Source organism: Hyla sarda, chromosome 8 (genome assembly GCF_029499605.1).
Source record: "Hyla sarda isolate aHylSar1 chromosome 8, aHylSar1.hap1, whole genome shotgun sequence".
Classification (NCBI taxonomy): Eukaryota; Metazoa; Chordata; class Amphibia; order Anura; family Hylidae; genus Hyla; species Hyla sarda.
The window spans coordinates 34,317,411-34,338,856 of NC_079196.1; the positions used below are offsets into that span (position 1 = coordinate 34,317,411).

General features: G+C 43.7%; 1 protein-coding gene across 8 annotated transcripts in view; it reads left to right on the forward strand.

Annotated features, from left to right (window-relative positions):
- Positions 1 to 21,446, forward strand: part of FMNL2 (formin like 2) — a 358,580-nt gene that overhangs the window by 294,741 nt on the left and 42,393 nt on the right. For 5 of the 8 annotated variants that reach the window (XR_008847349.1, XM_056536955.1, XM_056536957.1 and 2 more), the window contains exons 14-17: positions 5,220 to 5,571; positions 7,029 to 7,238; positions 11,318 to 11,338; positions 14,402 to 14,526. Coding sequence is in view for 7 of the 8 variants with exons in the window: in XM_056536955.1 (XP_056392930.1) it covers positions 5,220 to 5,571; positions 7,029 to 7,238; positions 11,318 to 11,338; positions 14,402 to 14,526 (708 nt within the window). In the remaining variant the exon portion in view is untranslated. The remainder of the gene's footprint in view (positions 1 to 5,219; positions 5,572 to 7,028; positions 7,239 to 11,317; positions 11,339 to 14,401; positions 14,527 to 21,446) is intronic. The other 3 variants (XM_056536960.1, XM_056536961.1, XM_056536958.1) reach the window with 1 other exon arrangement.

The window sequence follows — 21,446 nt, forward strand, 5'->3', positions numbered from 1 at the left end:
CTTAACTTCAGAAGCTCATAAGTACTGAAAGGATTAAGATTTTATAATAGAAGTAATTTACAAATCTGTTTAACTTTCTGGAGCCAGTTGATATATTAAAAAAAAGTTGTTGTTTTTTTTTTCACTGGATAACCCCTTTAAGCTCTTTCCATATGCATTAGTTGGGTCCCTATGGGCATGTGCTCTAGAGAAACTGGCACGTCAATGGGCTCCCACACTGTGGCTGCAGGGGGAATTGACTGTGTACCGAGAGGTCTCTGTGGGACCTGGTGACGACATTGGACAACCTATTTAATGATATATTGTGTGTGGCTAAAATGGTTGGGAATAATTTCCCACAACTGCAGATATCCAGTAATGTATACCCTTATACCGGTCAGTATGCTGCCATATGTACATTGTAAAGATGTTTAGCTCCTGTCATATACCGTAAAAACATCACTAAAGCTCTATTCACCCAACCGATGCCCTCCACTGGGCCGGTGTATGTCAGTATATTTTTATCTACACTAGGCTATTCTATGTAAAAAAAAAACGTATGGAAACCTACAGACAAAGGGGGAGATTTATCAAAACCTGTCCAGAGGAAAAGTTGCCCAGTTGCCCATAGCAACCAATCAGATCGCTTCTTTCATTTTGCAGAGGCCTTGTTAAAAATGAAAGGAGCGATCTGATTGGTTGCTATGGGCAACCAGGCAACTTTTCCTCTTGACAGGTTTTGATAAATCTCCCCCAAAATCTGCATATACAGTGGACCATGTCAAAGCCTTCCATTGGAGTTATACGTTGGAAAATGCTTTTGATGCGAGTAAATCCCTAAAAATACAGTCTGTGTGGACTGACAAGGCCCTAAACCAGTGTTTCCCAACCGGGGCACCTCCAGCTGTTGCAAAACTACAACTCCCAGCATGCCCGGACAGCCGTTGGCTGTCCGGGCATGCTGGGAGTTGTAGTTTTGCAACAGCTGGAGGCACCCTGGTTAGGGAATGCAGCTGTAGACAGGCATGGTGGGAGTTGTAGTTTTGCAACAGCTGGAGGCACCCTGGTTAGGGAATGCAGTTGTAGACAGGCATGCTGGGAGTTGTAGTTTTGCAACAGCTGGAGTCACCCTGGTTGAGAAATGCTGCTGTAGACAGGCATGCTGGGAATTGTAGTTTTGCAACAGCTGGAGGCAGTTTTTGCAACAGCTGGAGGCAACAGCTGGTGGCACCCTGGTTAGGGAATGCAGCTGTAGACAGGCATGCTGGGAGTTGTACTTTTGCAACAGCTGGAGGCACCCTGGTTAGGGAATGCAGTTGTAGACAGGCATGCTGGGAGTTGTAGTTTTGCAACAGCTGGAGTCACCCTGGTTGAGAAATGCTGCTGTAGACAGGCATGCTGGGAATTGTAGTTTTGCAACAGCTGGAGGCACCCTGGTTGGGAAATGCCGCTGTAGACAGGCATGCTGGGAGTTGTAGTGTAACAGCTGAAGGCACCCTGGTTGGGAATTGCCGCTGTTGACAGGCATGCTGGGAATTGTAGTTTTGCAACAGCTGGAGGCACCCTGGTTGGGAAATGCTGCTGTAGACAGGCATGTTGGGAATTGTAGTTTTGCAACAGCTGGAGTCACCCTGGTTGCGAAATGCTGCTGTAGACAGGCATGCTGGGAATTGTAGTTTTGCAACAGCTGGAGGCACCCTGGTTGGGAAATGCCGCTGTAGACAGGCTTACTGAGAGTTGTAGTGTAACAGCTGGAGGCACCCTGGTTGGGAAATGCCGCTGTAGACAGGCTTACTGAGAGTTGTAGTGTAACAGCTGGAGGCACCCTGGTTGGGAATTGCCGCTGTAGACAGGCATGCTGGGAATTGTAGTTTTGCAACAGCTGGAGCCACCCTGGTTGGGAAACGCCGCTGTAGACCGGCTTGCTGGGAGTTGTAATGCAACAGCTGGAGGCACTTTGGTTGGGAAATGCCGCTGTAGACAGGCATGCTGGGAGTTGTAGTTTTGCAACAGCTGGAGGCACCCTGGTTAGGGAATGCAGCTGTAGACAGGCATGGTGGGAGTTGTAGTTTTGCAACAGCTGGAGGCACCCTGGTTAGGGAATGCAGTTGTAGACAGGCATGCTGGGAGTTGTAGTTTTGCAACAGCTGGAGTCACCCTGGTTGAGAAATGCTGCTGTAGACAGGCATGCTGGGAATTGTAGTTTTGCAACAGCTGGAGGCAGTTTTTGCAACAGCTGGAGGCAACAGCTGGAGGCACCCTGGTTAGGGAATGTAGCTGTAGACAGGCATGGTGGGAGTTGTAGTTTTGCAACAGCTGGAGGCACCCTGGTTAGGGAATGCAGTTGTAGACAGGCATGCTGGGAGTTGTAGTTTTGCAACAGCGGGAGTCACCCTGGTTGAGAAATGCTGCTGTAGACAGGCATGCTGGGAATTGTAGTTTTGCAACAGCTGGAGGCACCCTGGTTGGGAAATGCCGCTGTAGACAGGCATGCTGGGACTTGTAGTGTAACAGCTGGAGGCACCCTGGTTGGGGATTGCCGCTGTTGACAGGCATGCTGGGAATTGTAGTTTTGCCACAGCTGGAGGCACCCTGGTTGGGAAATGCTGCTGTAGACAGGCATGCTGGGAATTGTAGTTTTGCAACAGCTGGAGCCACCCTGGTTGGGAAACGCCGCTGTAGACCGGCTTGCTGGGAGTTGTAATGCAACAGCTGGAGGCACTTTGGTTGGGAAATGCCGCTGTAGACAGGCATGCTGGGAGTTGTAGTTTTGCAACAGCTGGAGGCACCCTGGTTAGGGAATGCAGCTGTAGACAGGCATGGTGGGAGTTGTAGTTTTGCAACAGCTGGAGGCACCCTGGTTAGGGAATGCAGTTGTAGACAGGCATGCTGGGAGTTGTAGTTTTGCAACAGCTGGAGTCACCCTGGTTGAGAAATGCTGCTGTAGACAGGCATGCTGGGAATTGTAGTTTTGCAACAGCTGGAGGCAGTTTTTGCAACAGCTGGAGGCAACAGCTGGAGGCACCCTGGTTAGGGAATGCAGCTGTAGACAGGCATGCTGGGAGTTGTACTTTTGCAACAGCTGGAGGCACCCTGGTTAGGGAATGCAGTTGTAGACAGGCATGCTGGGAGTTGTAGTTTTGCAACAGCTGGAGTCACCCTGGTTGAGAAATGCTGCTGTAGACAGGCATGCTGGGAATTGTAGTTTTGCAACAGCTGGAGGCACCCTGGTTGGGAAATGCCGCTGTAGACAGGCATGCTGGGAGTTGTAGTGTAACAGCTGAAGGCACCCTGGTTGGGAATTGCCGCTGTTGACAGGCATGCTGGGAATTGTAGTTTTGCAACAGCTGGAGGCACCCTGGTTGGGAAATGCTGCTGTAGACAGGCATGTTGGGAATTGTAGTTTTGCAACAGCTGGAGTCACCCTGGTTGCGAAATGCTGCTGTAGACAGGCATGCTGGGAATTGTAGTTTTGCAACAGCTGGAGGCACCCTGGTTGGGAAATGCCGCTGTAGACAGGCTTACTGAGAGTTGTAGTGTAACAGCTGGAGGCACCCTGGTTGGGAAATGCCGCTGTAGACAGGCTTACTGAGAGTTGTAGTGTAACAGCTGGAGGCACCCTGGTTGGGAATTGCCGCTGTAGACAGGCATGCTGGGAATTGTAGTTTTGCAACAGCTGGAGCCACCCTGGTTGGGAAACGCCGCTGTAGACCGGCTTGCTGGGAGTTGTAATGCAACAGCTGGAGGCACTTTGGTTGGGAAATGCCGCTGTAGACAGGCATGCTGGGAGTTGTAGTTTTGCAACAGCTGGAGGCACCCTGGTTAGGGAATGCAGCTGTAGACAGGCATGGTGGGAGTTGTAGTTTTGCAACAGCTGGAGGCACCCTGGTTAGGGAATGCAGTTGTAGACAGGCATGCTGGGAGTTGTAGTTTTGCAACAGCTGGAGGCACCCTGGTTGGGAAATGCCGCTGTAGACAGGCATGCTGGGACTTGTAGTGTAACAGCTGGAGGCACCCTGGTTGGGGATTGCCGCTGTTGACAGGCATGCTGGGAGTTGTAGTTTTGCAACAGCTGGAGTCACCCTGGTTGAGAAATGCTGCTGTAGACAGGCATGCTGGGAATTGTAGTTTTGCAACAGCTGGAGGCAGTTTTTGCAACAGCTGGAGGCAACAGCTGGAGGCACCCTGGTTAGGGAATGCAGCTGTAGACAGGCATGGTGGGAGTTGTAGTTTTGCAACAGCTGGAGGCACCCTGGTTAGGGAATGCAGTTGTAGACAGGCATGCTGGGAGTTGTAGTTTTGCAACAGCTGGAGGCACCCTGGTTGGGAAATGCTGCTGTAGACAGGCATGCTGGGAATTGTAGTTTTGCAACAGCTGGAGTCACCCTGGTTGCGAAATGCTGCTGTAGACAGGCATGCTGGGAATTGTAGTTTTGCAACAGCTGGAGGCACCCTGGTTGGGAAACGCCGCTGTAGACAGGCTTACTGAGAGTTGTAGTGTAACAGCTGGAGGCACCCTGGTTGGGAATTGCCGCTGTAGACAGGCATGCTGGGAATTGTAGTTTTGCAACAGCTGGAGCCACCCTGGTTGGGAAATGCTGCTGTAGACAGGCATGCTGGGAATTTTAGTTTTGCAACAGCTGGAGGCACCCTGGTTGGGAAACGCCGCTGTAGACAGGCTTGCTGGGAGTTGTAATGTAACAGCTGGAGGCACTTTGGTTGGGAAATGCTGCTGTAGACAGGCATGCTGGGAATTGTAGTTTTGCAACAGCTGGAGGCACCCTGGTTGGGAAACGCCGCTGTAGACAGGCTTACTGAGAGTTGTAGTGTAACAGCTGGAGGCACCCTGGTTGGGAATTGCCGCTGTAGACAGGCATGCTGGGAATTGTAGTTTTGCAACAGCTGGAGCCACCCTGGTTGGGAAATGCTGCTGTAGACAGGCATGCTGGGAATTTTAGTTTTGCAACAGCTGGAGGCACCCTGGTTGGGAAACGCCGCTGTAGACAGGCTTGCTGGGAGTTGTAATGTAACAGCTGGAGGCACTTTGGTTGGGAAATGCCACTGTAGACAGGCATGCTGGGATTGTAGTTTTGCAACAGCTGGAGGCGCCCCGGTTGGGAAACACTGCCCTAAACTATAGTTATTTGAACGCTAATGATTCTGTTTGAAGATGTTGAGACCCTCATGAGAGTTGTAGTTTTGCTTTCTAATGTTTATCGTCTGTTTTTATTTCGGCACAGGAAGTCTGTAAAGATGCTAACACCCAGGTGCACACGTTACGGAAGATGGTCAAGGAGAAGGAGGAAGCCATTCAGAGACAGTCCACCCTGGAAAGAAAAATCCATGAACTGGAGAAACAAGGGACTCTTAAAATTCAAAAGAAAGGCGATGGGGACATATCTATTACACCGCTAGTGACATCAGGGTCTGCTCTGCCGGCGGGTACAGAAGTAGTGCTCAATGCGTCATCTGGTACCTTACCGTCAGGCTCTTCAGTTCCGGCTGCAGCTATATTAGATGCATCAGGAATTTCTCTACCTTCACAAGTAATGCCGTCACCTCCACCACCTCTGTCCTCAGAGTCTGGAGCCGGTAAGTGTTGTCATTAATTAGTCCTTTATAAGACAAAAGAAATCTAGACTATGGCCACCATTTTGATGTTCAGCCTTTAATGGAAGTGTCCATATTTCCAGATTTCTTGATGGAATTGTCTGTCGGGCTGTATAAAATAAACACTTTTTTCCTCCCATACCAGGTCCCTGCTGATATATACTTCTTGGTCCCCTTTAGACACACATGAAATGGATGGAAATGCCCAATCACAGGTCATACAGTAGCGGTGACCCACCAGTGATAGGCTAAGTGGGCATTTCCTGTGTGTCAAGAGGGGCCTAGAGGGCAAGATTAGCAGAGAAGGATTGGGAAGCTGAGTAAGGATGGGTTCACACCACATTTTTGCAATACAGTTCCCGTATACGTTTTCAATTTGAAAACTTTACGAAACCGTATTGAAAACCGTACGCATTGACTCTCCATTGAAAACCGTACGCCAAAAGATGCATCCGGTTGTGTCCGTTTTGCATCTTGTACGGTTTTATCAGTTTTTTTCCCGTACCCAAAACTGTAGCCTACCATTATTTTTGGTCCAGGTGAAAAACCGTATTGAAACTTATAAGTTTTTTTTTTTAACATGGGAGTCAATTGAAACGGTACAGAACCGTATGTGCGTACAGTTCCATCTGGTTTTCACCATATGGTTATTGACTTTGCACAGTCAAATCAAGTGAAACAAACAAGTGAAACTTTATTCATAATGGAATGAAAAGTTAAAAACGAATAAGTTTTTTTTCTTAAAAAACGGATGCAACTAAACATCATTTTTCAAACCGTATACGGATTAAAATTTTTACACACGTTTGATACAGTTTAGTCAGGTTTTGAGGAATTGGTTTTTTAAAAATCAAAAACCTGATACGGGAACTGTATTGCAAAAACGTGGTGTGAACCCAGCCTAATGGTTACTTTATAATTTTTTTGATAATCTGACCCTTCTAAAAATAAAAATATTCCATTGGACAACTCATTTCATTGACATCTTATTAGGCTCCTCACTTCAGGAGCCATAACTCTTTATTATTCTGGCTGTATGCTTTTTTTTTTTGCAGGAGAAATTGCCATTTATATTTTTTTTTAGGTGGTGTTTGGGAAAAATTATACATTTCTGTGTAATACCACCCACAGCCTGTAAACAGGTGTGGCACTGTTCTGGAACATAATAGCCATGTTTTTCTGATCATGTACAATTTTTAAGCAGCATTTTCTATAGGATTTAGAGAGATGTGATGTGTCCAACTAAACATTTCCATCTTACTCTACAGAATTGACGTCTATATTTTGGCAAGTAAGGAGGAAACCATAGTAATTGTTGGTTCTTGACCATTCTTGCATATCTCTGGCCAGCTTTAGGCATGCACATCATAATACTCATGTTGTATCTTCAATAATGTGAAAAGTATTTAAACACCAAACACGTTTGCTACTTATTTCAGTGGAAAATGAACCCACGTCATCTTCAATGTCTCCTGCTCCTCCGGCTCCACCTCCCCCGCCACCTCCTCCTCCGCCCCCTCCGCCCGCACCACCTCTTCCAGGTCCAGCCGTGGAACCTATGGTACCTCCACCACCTCCTCCCCCTCCGGGAGCTCCTCCTCTACCAGGATCTGCCTCACCCACCGTTATATTTAACTCAGGACTCGCAGGTAACAGACCATCAGACCATTTGACACTGGTTACACATCTGGGGTTGACTATATTGGTCATCTAGGTTGTTTTTTTGTTTATAACCATCTGTCTATGGCTTTGTTATGACAGCTCTGTATCTGATCATCAGGGTCCAACCACTAGAACTCTTATTGAAACAAGAATGGGGGTCTCTTGCAGTCAAGCATTTGGGCTACGCCTCTATTCTCTTGCTATCATACTACCAAAGATAACCAAACTCTATAGTCCCATAGCAAGTGAATGGAGTGGCAGAGTGCATGCTCGTCAAGGGAACAAGAAACCTCAGTTGTCATGATCAGCGGGGGTCCTAGTGGACGGACATTCACTGATCAGGTGTCGGATAGGTAATACGATTTACTTTAATGACCATGATCTGAAGAAGCACGGAAGTGCGATACAGCTGTTACCTCCACGCGGAGGTTCCCGGCGTCCTCGCCAGTTTACCTGTCTGACACCGCACCCCTGCCTTTTCTGCTTTATGAATAAAGGATAAGAAACCACGACTTTGGTGAGTGCCATCCATTCATTTCTTCACTGCAGATTTGTAAATTACTTCTATTAAAATATCTTAATGCTTCCAGTACTTATTAGCTGCTTAAAACTACAGAGGAAAATCTTTTCTTTTTGGAACACAGAGCTCTCTGCTGACATCATGACCACAGTGCTCTCTGCTGACATCTCTGTCCATTTTAGGAACTGTCCACAGCAGCATATGTTTACTGTGGGGATTTTCTCCTACTCTGGACAGTTCTTAAAATGGACAGACATGTCAGCAGAGAGCACTGTGTCCCAAAAAGAAAAGAATTTCCTCTGTAGTATTCAGCAGCTAATAAGTACTGGAAGGATTAAGATTTTTTAATAGAAGTAATTTACAAATCTGTGTACCTTTCTGACACCAGTTGATAAAAAAGAAAAAAAAGAAAAAGTTTTCCACCAGAGTACCCCTTTAACTGTGTCGGGCATAGGAAGTCAAAATTACTAAGGGTTTGTCCACACTACACAATCTCCACTAGGAGATATTCCTGGTGGAGATTGCATCTGGAATGGCCAGCATCTAAATTCGTCGGCACTAGGATAGCACGGACCCGAGCCATCACATGACGGCAATACAGCCCGCGCAGAATTATGCCAAAAGAATGAACATGTAATTATTTCTGAAGGTCCAGAATCCTGAATCTGTGCAAATTTGTTGTGTAAATGGGTCCGCAAAAAAAACATTCACACTAATGTTAGATTCATGCTGCAAAATTCCGCTAATAAACTCAGTAGTGTGAACATACCCTAAGGAAGGACCTTATACATGTCCTAAATATATTGTCCTATTTGGGGCACAGTGACAATTGGGAACTTTTTAGGGAACTGCTGTGGACCCAATCAATCAAAGGAGCCAAAATACAAACTTAGAAATGTGGCACCTTGCAATCTCGTATCTGCTACATCTGTCGTCCTAATTTACTGATATCTTAAAGGGGTATTCTGGGCAAAAAACATTTTATCCCCTATCCAAAGGATAGGGGATAAGATGTCTGATCGGGGGGGGGGGGGCGCTGCTGGGTCCTCCCGCGATCTCCCTGCAGCACCTGCATTCTATGTGGGGACTGCGGGTTTCCGGGACTGGGGACGTGACGTCATGCCCCCTCCATTCATGTCTATGGGAGGGGGCGTGACGGCCGTCACGCCCCCTCCCATAGACATGAATGGAGGGGGAGTGGCGTAGCGTGGCGTCACGTCCCGGAGGTTTCCGAAACTAGAGATGCAGTCCCCGCATAGAATGCGGGTGCTGCACGGAGATCCCTGGGGGTCCCAGCAGCGGGGCCCCCTGCGATCAGACATCTTATCTAGAGATGAGCGAACTTACAGTAAATTCGATTCATCACGAACTTCTCGGCTCGGCAGTTGATGACTTTTCCTGCATAAATTAGTTCAGTTTTCAGGTGCTCCCGCGGGGTGGAAAAGGTGGATACAGTCCTAGGAGACTCTTTCCTAGGACTGTATCCACCTTTTCCAGCCCACCGGAGCACCGGAAAGCTGAACTAATTTATGCAGGATAAGTCAGCAACCGCCGAGCCGAGAAGTTCGTAACGAATCAAATTTACTGTAAGTTCGCTCATCTCTAATCTTATCCCCTATCCTTTGGATAGGACATAAAATGTTGTTTGCCCGGAATACCCCTTTAACAAAAAAATAATGGTATTGAGAAATTCCAGATCCGGAGATCCATGTTCTTCTGGTATATGTAGTTGGAAGGGACTGGAAATTTCTTGTGTGTTATCCTTTGAAGTTGTCGCTATCGTTACTGATTAATAAGCACGGTTATCTCCGTCTTGGTCAATATCGGCTGCTTTATTCCCACATACTGTAATGCAGGGTATTTGCTGAGTGATTCGTTGTGCTGAGTACAGGATGTGTGTGACAGTGAGTCAGCTCATTGCTTTATATATCACCAGGTGATAAGGCGCTGAACTCACTTCCTCATACCCAGGATAGGCTGAAACATGTACGAGCTGCTCTCCGCTTCCCTCGTGTACACCCTTTATTTAGGTTGCATTAGTCTAATACATTTCTCTATTTCCTATGTTGAATTTCTCCTTTGCCTGTAAATTAATTGTGGTCTGTTAATAATAAACTGAGCCCAAAGTGTCCTCCTGCTGGGACCCCCAACAATTAGATGTTATATATGAGGAAAGTGTTGCATTTTCCTTTAGTGCCACCACAGGGGAAATCAAGAATTACACCGTGCCAGGACAGGTCCTCCCAGACACTCTTTGTAGCGGCCCTGCACTGTAGTCATGAGATGAGGAACCCAAACAGAGAACTTTACCCACTAAATTTACAAAAATGTTACTAAAATTTGCCGCAGCAAGGGCCAGAGTGGTCTAATCTGATAATTCCTTGTAGGCCATTTCAGCCATGGATGCTGTGCCCCCTTGCAGCAGTAGCACCTGCACAGGAGCAGGGAGTCCAGCTATAAACAGGGGTCCCTTGTCCTGTAAGTACATTATGCTACATAATGTACGTACACAATCAGCTCACCCAGTACGGTGGACTGGAGAAGTCCTCTGCCACTACAGGTGATGGAATGGAGACACAGAGGGCCAGGCTCACCGTCGGGGCGGAGGGAAGTGTTTTTATTTTTTATTTGAGGGATTCAGAGCTTCTATAGAAATGAATGGTTGATGTGGCATCTGTAGCAGCCAGCCAGTCCCTGATGCAAGCCCCCTAATGTAAATTCATATCCTCTGCACTTGTTTGCTACATGTTGAGATCTCGCGCATGCGCGGTGATAGTCTGGCCCGGGCATGTTTGAGATCTGTGTGCACATGCGCGGGATCTAAGCATTTACCAGCTATGTGCCGAAGAGGGCAAATATGGATTTTCATTAGTGGGCGGCATGAATTAGGGCCTGTCCAGGAATAAAAACCAGTGCATCTCAGGACTACGGAATACCCCAAGTGAGCCAAGAGACTAATTTACATATTAGAAATGTCAGCAATATATCGGGAACGGAAAATAGGGGAACTACCATCTCTGCAAAGATTGGTGCGGTAAAATTCAGCTCACACCGGGCCTTACAATTCCCAGCAAGTTCTGTGCACAAGTCTCGTTCATCAGGAAAGGGCACGTACACGGAACTCACTGGTTGTTGTACAGTTGTCATTCTTAAGAAGGGTTTCATTCACCGGACCACCCCCATAACTCTTCATGACCTCTCCAGTAGTGTTAGTCCATTATGTATTAGTTACATTAGATTAAGAGATTAATTGATGTTGATTGCTTTTACATCTTAATCTCGGCTTCAGAGCCAGCGCCAGATTAATGTAATTCGGACCCTGCATATATAGCTCCGAACATTGAGGAATCCTAACAACAAATCTGAATCATGTGTAATTGGCTTACATGGCGTTTTACTTCCAGGCGACAGAATGAATGTCCAGTGACGTATAAAGCGCTGTGTCTTGTATTAACCCTTTTTGTGGCGATGCACTGATGAGCTGTGTTTAACAATGCATAACCTATGACACTAACTTCTCTCCTTGTTTTAACGCTTCCACAAAAGACGGGCCGATCAAGCTGTTCTGTAGGTTTCCTTTGATTTTGCACTTATGTCCCATTGCATCTTGTTCTGCATGTCATCAAAATAATCTGTTGTTGTGCATATTATCAGATGGGTTTCAGGGTTTATGTATATAATTCTTAAAGGGAACCTGTCGCCATGAATATGCAGTCAGCATAGATAGAGCGTGTTATAGAGATTGACTTGTCTTGTCATGTTTTCATGTAACAAAAGAATAGAAGACTTCCAATGTGTCGACGGGATTCGAAGCGCAGGACACACAAGTAAGGGGAGATGAGGTTTATTCACCCATGATGCAACACGTTTCACAGATAAACTGCTTCATCAGGCATCTGATGCCTGATGAAGCAGTTTATCTGTGAAACGTGTTGCATCATGGGTGAATAAACCTCATCTCCCCTTACTTGTGTGTCCTGCGCTTCGAATCCTGTCGACACGTTGGAGGTCCTATTCTTTTGTTATATCGATTTGGACGTGGAGCAGGTGCAGACGCCTTGCTATCATTGCCTTTTTCCATTGTTGCACTTGGCTGAGTGTAACCTGTTGTGGTTAGCGCTATCTTTGCTTAAGCTAACTGTTTGCAACAACGGTATTACACTACGGAGCGCTGTCTGTCCTTTGTTTCATGTTTTCATGTAAGCCTCTTTCTGGACTAAGTAGTCATGTGGGTGGTCCTATCCAGTGATTGACAACTATCTGTGTATGGGTATGCATATAGAGCCGTCAATCCCTAAATAGCACCACCCACATGACTACTTAGCCTAGAATGTGCTGAAGTTTGCATGAATAATGACCTGAAACTTTTCCCATATAACTGTAGATCAATTAACTCAGCTCCTTTTGCTCCCATCTGAGCATCCCATCTGACCATTCTTCTGACTTGTTTGTCTTAACAAATACTTTCTTAACAAACGCTGTGTTGTATCGATCCTCCATTATTCCTCCTGGAAATGTGTAATTAAAGGGGTTATCCAGGAAAAAACTATTTTTTTACATATCAACTGGCTCCAGAAAGTTAAACAGATTTGTAAATGACTTCTATAAAAAAAATCTTAATCCTTTCAGTACTTATGAGCTTCTGAAGTTAAGGTTGTTCTTTTCTGTCTAAGTGCTCTCTGATGACACGTGTCTCGGGAACCACCCAGTTTAGAAGCAAATCCCCATAGCAAACCTCTTCTAAACTGGGCGGTTCCCGAGACACGTGTCATCAGAGAGCACTTAGACAGAAAAGAACAACCTTAACTTCAGAAGCTCATAAGTACTGAAAGGATTAAGATTTTTTAATGGAAGTATTTTACAAATCTGTTTAACTTTCTGGAGCCTGTTGATATATAAAAAAAAGTTTTTTCCTGGACAACCCCTTTAAATTGACAACTGAGTGTTACCATTCCCTCTCCCCTTATAAATAGACGTGTCCCTAACCCTGTGCAGTCAACGTTAAGGGTATCTGTGCTGAGACACACCCTATTAAAGAGATAATCCCATCTCGTTTTTCAGGCTTCCCTTCCCCCTCCGGCCTGTTTGCAGCCGCCAGATGTGGTCCAGAAGCCGAAAACACTTGTGTAGGAAGGGGGTTTGACTTGTTACACAATTGGACCATGTTAATACGACAGAAATTTTGCGCAATGTCTGCCTGGAAAACACACCGGAGCAAGGAACGTTTGGTAATACCGCCGAAAGAACCGACATGCCAATTTTTTTGTCGGTGGCTTGAATCGTGATTTCCATGGCAGATGTTTAGGTTGTGGAAATTCTGCAGTGTGCACCAGTGCAACAGAATTTAATTGAAAGCAATGGGACTCTGCTGCATAGGAATTTCCAAGTGGAATTTACCTGCCGGATTCCATTTGGAAATTCCGGCGTGGGTACATGGTCTAATCATAACTCCTGTTGACTTTGATGGGAGTTGCGCAAATGGTGTAGCCCAGCAAGCTACACTGTTGCAAACAGTATGCAAACATCGTAGCTCGTGGGTCTATGTCATATGTGCAGCTCTCATTAAAATCAATGGGAGTTATGCAAATTTTTGTCTGTTTTTGGCTTTCCAACCACCTCCAGGGGCCACAAACTGGAGACTGGGAAGCACAAAACGCAAGATGTGAATACCTCTTTAAGGAAGTTAATGGTAAAACCCAGTTGTCCATTTAGTCATACATTTCCAAGGGGAACAACAGAGGAACAATACAGCGAATAGTGCTAAGGAAAAAAGTGCAACCAGCATTGTTATTTTATAGGTAATGCGCATGAGAGTACGGGTACTCCCGTGGAAAACTTTTTTTTTTTTTTTTTAATGAACTGATGCCAGAAAGTTAAACAGACTTGTAAATGACTTCTATTAAAAAATCTTAATCCTTTCAGTACTTTTTAACAGCTGTATGCTACAGAGGAAATTCTTTATTTTTTTAATTTCTTTTTTGTGTTGTCCACAGTGCTCTCTGCTGACACCTGATGCCCGTATCAGGAATTGTCCAGAGCAGGAGAAAATCTCCATGGCAAACCTATGCTACTCTGGACAGTTCCTGATACAGGCATCAGGTGTCAGCAGAGAGCACTGTGGACAACACAAAAAAAGAAATTCAAAAAGTAAAGAATTTCCTCTGTAGCGTACAGCTGCTAAAAAGTACTAAAAGGATTAAGATTTTTTTTAATAGAAGTCATTTCCAAATCTGTTTAACTTTCTGGCACCAGTTCATTTAAAAAAAAAAAAAAGTTTTCCACTGGAGTACCCATTAATTTTTGTATTTTTATTGTGATTTTTTTATTTATTTTAAATATCAAATCTTTTTTTTTTTTACTTGATTTATTTATTTATTTATTTTTTTTTTTTTTGTATTTCTGGTAACATTATTTTACTGTGAAGTACCCCATGGTTTCTCAACCAGTGTACCTCTAGCTCTTGCAAAACTACAACTCCCAGCATGCCCGGACAGCCGTTGGCTGTCCGGGCATGCTGGAAGTTGTAGTTTTGCAACAGCTGGAGGCACACTGGTAGGGAAACACTGGTGTGCACCATATAACCCTATGCCATTGTATGTATTTATCGTTTATCTACTTTTTGATTGACAGCTGTGAAAATTAAGAAGCCGATCAAGACGAAATTCAGGATGCCCGTATTCAACTGGGTCGCTTTAAAACCCAATCAGATCAATGGCACGGTTTTCAACGAAATTGACGACGAAAGGATACTGGAGGTAATGGACGGCGATCACTTTATATTGTCGAGGGGGTTACCTGGTTATTCATATTATTCTCTAAGTTATATTTGGGAACACTGGTGGGGAAGGAAGCACGGGGGAGGTTGCCATGTTTTTCACTTGCACCCATACAGCCTTTTCTTTGGAGATCATAGGCACAGCTGCAAGAAATAGTAAGTGAACCCTTTGGGAAATACCTTTGGGAAATCTCCATTGATTAATAATTAAATGTAATCTGTTTGTTGATCACTTTTATAGACTAACAAAATGTAACTAAATTTATAACACACAAACAGTTGTACTGCTCGTGTATTTTACTGAGCACTTTCGGGGGGGAATGTATTAACTACTCCATCACTGTATCAAGAAAAAAAGAAAGAAAAAAAAGCACAAGCCCTTCTTTGCAAAAAAAAAAATTTACGTTTTTTTTTTACCGATTTCCATCATGTGGGAGGGGCTTAGCCAAAACAAAAGTGGGCATGGCCTCTTGTGCCCAATAAATTAAGGCATTAAATTAAGGCACTAAAACAAAAATCCTTCAGTTCACCGCACCTTCATACGACTTATTGAGAGATCCCCGCCGCGCAGCTTGGAGAGCCGAAGTGCGCCAGGTTCAGAATCCAAGGAAAAAGAAGATCCAGCTCACAAGAATACGGTCCAAAAAAAAAAAAATCCAATACATTATTTAACACATACAAAAAGTCTAAACACGACGCGTTTCGGACAATATCGTCATGACTTAAAGGGGTACTCCCGTGGAAATTTTTTTTTTTTTTTTTTATCAAATGGTGCCAGAAAGTTAAGATTTGTAAATTACTTCTATTAAAAAAAATCTTAATCTTTCCAGTACTTTTTAGGGTCTGTATACTACAGAGGAAATGGTTTTTTTTTTGGAACACAGAGCTCTCTGCTGACATCGTGACCACAGTGCTCTCTGCTGACATCTCTGTCCATTTTAGGAACTGTCCAGAGCATCATATGTTTGCTATGGGGATTTTCTCCTACTCTGGACAGTTCTTTAAATGGACAGAGTTGTCAGCAGAGAGCACTGTGGTCATGATGTCAGAAGAGAGCTCTGTGTTCCAAAAATAAATCAATTTCCTCTATAGTATTCAGCAGCTAATAAGTACAGGAAGGATTAAGATTTTTTTTAATAGAAGTGATTTACAAATCTGTTTAACTTTCTGGCACCAGTTGATAAAAAAAAAAAAAAAAAAGTTTCTACAGGAGTACCCCTTTAAGACTAAGACTTTGACTAAGACTTATTGTTAACACATATATACATGGCTATATGAACATACCGTGTACTTCACCAAACAACTAATTACACCAAAAAGAAAGGGGTACCAGTGCAACATACTATAATACAACATGAATAAGCTTTATTAGAATACATACATGTACATTTAAAGGGGTTATCCAGGAAAAAACTTTTTTACAACTTTTTTTTATCAACTGGCTGCAGAAAGTTAAATGATTTGTAAATTAATTCTATAATAAAATCTTAATCCTTCCAGTACTTATGAGCTACTGAAGTTGAGTTGTTGTTTTCGGTCTTAGTGCTCTCTGATGACACGTGTGTCGGGAACTGTCCAGAGTAGAAGCAAATCCCCATAGCAAACCTCTTCTACTCTGTGCAGTTCCTGAGACAAGCAGAGACGTCAGCAGAGAGCACTGTTGCCAAACAGAAAAGAACAACTCAACTTCAGCAACTGATAATTATTGGAAGGATAAAGATTTTTTTTAATAGAAGTAATTTACAAATCTGTTTAACTTTCTGGAGCCAGTTGATATATAAAAAAAAGTTTTTTCCTGGAATACCCCTTTAAAACACTATAAAAGCAAAAGCATATAGGCACTAAAGATGACAGATGCAGAGAACAAGATGTTGGTATCAAGTAGGTACTCAAAGATTGCAGTCTGCGGAGTACGACAGGATACAATTGCACTATCCCAATGTATAAAAAACAGTTACAGAATAAATAGCAATGCAAAATTAGGAAAAGAGCATAATAACAATATAAACAGACTCAAAATGAATTACAGCTCCACAATATACCTTCCATGTACCCAGGTAACCTGTAGGCAAAATAAAAAATAAGAGACCGGAGGGGGCGCCTCGTGTGATACTGTTTCGGTAATTAGGAGAGTGAAGACATGGGGCATGTAGGACCTCTAGGTAGTGGCTGATCACCTTGGAGCAAGTTAAAACTTGCGAATCAACCCATGTATGGGGTAACAAAGAAGCTGGAACCACTGCGAAGCCTGAGGTTGCAGTAGAGGAAGAACTGTTCCCGGATGAAGACGAGTAGTAGCTGAGCAAAAGAACCTTGGAATAGCGCTGCTGGTTCCAAAATAGGGGTAACAAACCAAAGCCAGAGATGTAGATGTACAAAGCACTAGAAGGTTTACTGTGATAGCAAAAAAAATAAAAAAAAAACAATGAAAGGTTTACGCATTTCGGGGGAGTCACCCCTTTCTTCAGATCAATATACAGATAATAGATGCATTCACACTATAAATAGGTACAAAAAGGGCACCAGGTGCATTGTGGGAGGAGCCAGGCAAAAACACATCACATGTTGTAAAGTGAAAATACATAAAAACATATCGCTACAAAGAATACAATAGGTAATGGCAACATATAAGATGACACGTGAGTTGCATAGTAATAATCATAAAGGTATCAGGGAAATAAGTATTAACATGTAATTCCGTTAGTCAGCACATCCGGAGTCCAGATGTAAACGTGTGACGTCAGGGGCGGCAGCGGGGAGTGTACTGCAGCACTTGAGATTGTAAACTATAGCGCCGGAGGGTGTAGTTACGCCACGACGACCAATCCACTTGATGTGTTTCCCTCTTTATGCACTGAAGCTGGAACTTTCCCTGAGTTTTTCCAGCAAGATGGTGCACCACCACATTATGGGTGTCAGGTCCGAGCATTCCTAGATAAACAGTTTCCTGGAAAGTGGATTGGTCATCGTGGGCCAGTTGAATGGCCCCCAAGGTCTCCCGATCTGACCCCCTTAGACTTTTATCTTTGGGGTCATCTGAAGGCAATTGTCTATGCTGTGAAGATACGAGATGTGCAGCACCTGAAACTACGGATACTGGAAGCCTGTGCTAGCATTTCTCCTGCGGTGTATATACTAGTATATAGCAGTGTATACGGATACTGGAAGCCTGTGCTAGCATTTCTCCTGCGGTGTATATAGTAGTATATAGCAGTGTATACGGATACTGGAAGCTTGTGCTAGCATTTCTCCAGCGGTGTATATAGTAGTATATAGCAGTGTATACGTTTACTGGAAGCCTGTGCTAGCATTTCTCCTGCGGTGTATATAGTAGTATATAGCAGTGTATACGGATACTGGAAGCCTGTGCTAGCATTTCTCCTGCGGTGTATATAGTAGTATATAGCAGTGTATACGGATACTGGAAGCCTGTGCTAGCATTTCTCCTGCGGTGTATATAGTAGTATATAGCAGTGTATACGGATACTGGAGGCCTGTGCTAGCATTTCTCCTGCGGTGTATATAGTAGTATATAGCAGTGTATACAGATACTGGAAGCCTGTGCTAGCATTTCTCCTGCGGTGTATATAGTAGTATATAGCAGTATATAGAGAAGAGGGTTGCATTGACAATCCAACACAATGGGCAGCACATTGAACACATTTTATAAGTGGTCAGAAACTTGTAAATAACTCATGAAAGAATAAAGTTACGTTAAAACGAAGCACATCATTGTTTTTCTTGTGAATTTCCCAATAAGTTTGATGTGTCACATGACCCTCTTCCTATTGAAAAAACAAAAGTTGGATTCAAATTGGCCGACTTCAAATTGGCCGCCATGGTCGCCACCCATCTTGAAAAGTTCCCCCCTCACATATACTAATGTGCCACAAACAGGAGGTTAATATCACCAACCATTCCCATTTTATTAAGGTGCATCCATATAAATGGCCCACCCTGTATAATAATGCCTATGCATACCGCCATGTGCTGTCAGAGTTAGCTGTCAGTGTTGCAGCGGGAGTCGGCAATTATGTCAGGATGATTAACCTAAGAAGTGGATAATGTTAAGCAGGACGGTTACTGCATCTAATAGGTGACCATGGGGCAGTAATCATATAATGTGATACTGATGCACATACATATGAAGAAATAGGGGTGAGATTGCGTATAGTGGCTTGGACAATATACATATATAGATACAAATTGACAGTAACATCAATATTATATAGGAAGTGTCTTAAGGTCATAACCTATGTGGGGTGGTGTAAACCCATACTGCATATGGAGTATACAGTGGCTATAGTATGCTGAAGTAGGCCCAAAGTTACCAGGGGGAACACAGTTGGTTGGAATAATAAAACCAGTGTAAAATACTAATAAAATCCAACAGTGTGTACAAGGATTCATCTTATATAAACGCTAAAATAGGTTACGACGGTATGAACAAGTACATATGTACCCACATTAGGTCTTGCAATGTATACATAAAATAAGAAAATATATATACACTTATAATGGTAATAGATTAGACAGAAGGTAATATACATAGTTATCATCATGATGGATTAAGCAGAATGTAATGGAGTCAGGCCGGCCAGGTATAGTGTGCCTAGAGTGGTGCGAAGCATAAAATACAACACGTCTGGTTGGCAGAGTTAATGGTTTACAGGTTGCATTCAATCATTTCATTCAAACCCCGGGGGGACAGGGTGCGGAGGGTATGAATCCAAAAGTGTTCTCATCTTCTCAAAGTGTTATACCTCTGGATTACATCTTTGGCAATGTGCTCAATGGGAGTAGCCGGAATTGCATTAAAATCTCCGTTGTGATGTCATATGTCGCGAAACGCTGTGCAGGAGAAATCCGTGTGCCGTATTGCTGCGGTGTTTATTCATACGTTCCCTGAAGAAATGTATAGTTCTACCCACATACTGTCTATTGCAAGGGCATTGAAGCATGTATACATTATACTGCGACCCACAATTGAGGAATTACTTTAGAGGAACGGCCTCCCCAGTAACGGTTTAGGAGAATTCTTTGCATTTCTGTGTGATAAGTGGACAGCATTTGCATCGTGATAATCCGCCCCTAAAGCTCCCAAGTCCTAGAGCATGGAGGGATTGGTCAATTGAGGTTTAGACCTGAGTTTACTGGGGGCCAATCAGATTACATAGGGTGCGTGCCCTGCAAAAAGTGAGAGAGAGTTTTGGCGGAAGAATTCCGCTGAGATGTGGGTCTCGCAGTAGGATAGACCAATGTTTGGTCAGTATTTCAGTATTTTCCTGATGTCTTTGTGTTCCCTTTTATATGTGGTAATGAAGTTGGCTGAGGGATCTGTGGTGATGGCAGGTTGCTCAGTTTTTGGCAGTAGGCAGACATCCTGGTTGAGGGAGAGAGCTCTATTGTGGGAGGACTGCACTAGAGAGCAGGGGTAACCATTAGCCTCAAAACGGGCCTTCAAGACGTCACTTCGAAAGACAAAGTCATCGTCTCTAGTGTAATTCCTCCTAATTCTCTTAAACTGCCCGTAGGGCACGTTGCATAGCCATTTTTTTAAAATGGCCGCTATCAAAGCTCAAATAGCTATTACTGTCAACGGGTTTGAAGAACGTTTCGTGTGGAGGGAGTGGTTGTCATGGGATACCAGTACGTCCAAAAATTCAGCGTTGTGTGTGTAAACAGTCTGTATGAACTGTAGAGACCAGTCATTAGAATTGAGATGTGTAAGGAAGTCATCCATGCTGGACCTGTCACCCTTCCAGACAATAAAAATATCGTCTATATATCGTCGGTAAAATATGCAGTTGGGAAATAAGTGATGAGAGTGAACCTATGCCTTCTCAAATAACCCCACAAAAAGATTTGCAAAGCGCGGGGCCACTTTGGACCCCATTGTGTTCCCGATGTTTTGCATATATATAGTTGGCCCAAGAACTCAAAGTAATTATGTGTCAAGATAAAACGGAGTCCCTGTAGTATGAAGTCCACCTGGGCTGTGGGCGTCAGGGGGTCATTTGAAATGAAGTGTGAAACAGCATTTATACCTTCTTCATGTTTAAAGGGGTATTCCAGGCCAAAACTTTTTTTTTATATATCAACTGGCTCCGGAAAGTTAAACAGATTTGTAAATTACTTCTATTAAAAAAATCCAATAGTTATTAGCTTCTGAAGTTGAGTTGTTATTTTCTGTCTAACTGCTCTCTGATGACTCACGTCCCGGAAGCTGTGCAGATCCTATGGGGATATTCTCCCATCATGCACAGCTCCCGGGATGTGACATCATCATTGAGCAGTTAGACAGAAAACTTCAGAAGCTAATAACTATTGGAAGGATTAAGATTTTTTAATAGAAGTAATTTACAAATCTGTTTGTAGCCAGTTGATATATATATAAAAAAAGGTTTTGCCTGGAATACTCCTTTAATTACGGTATAAAGGGATGTTATATCCATTGTAACGAGAAGGTATTCTGGTTCCCATTTAGCTTCTAGGATGGATTTAATGAAGTCTGTGGTGTCTTTTAGATATGATTTTAGGTTGGTAACATGCTTCTGCAGAAGTAGGTCAATGCAATGGGAAAAATTGGAGGAAATAGAATTAATGCCAGATATAATGGGTCAACCGGGGAGGTTGTGGTGTTTTTGTGAACATTGGGAAGGTAATAGAATAACGGTAGGGCGGGTTCCTTAATCCCCTCCATGCCAAGGGAAAGTTTATTGATACTTTTTCGGCATTAGTACTAACAGATTTTGACAATCTTACTAAGGAGACTACCCAGAGGAAATACACACATACTGATATACACCGAAAGGTCAGCCATAAAATCACTCTCTGATAACCAGCTTATTGCCATTCGTCCGGCTGACAAGGGTGGAGGAATTGTAATACTCAACAGGG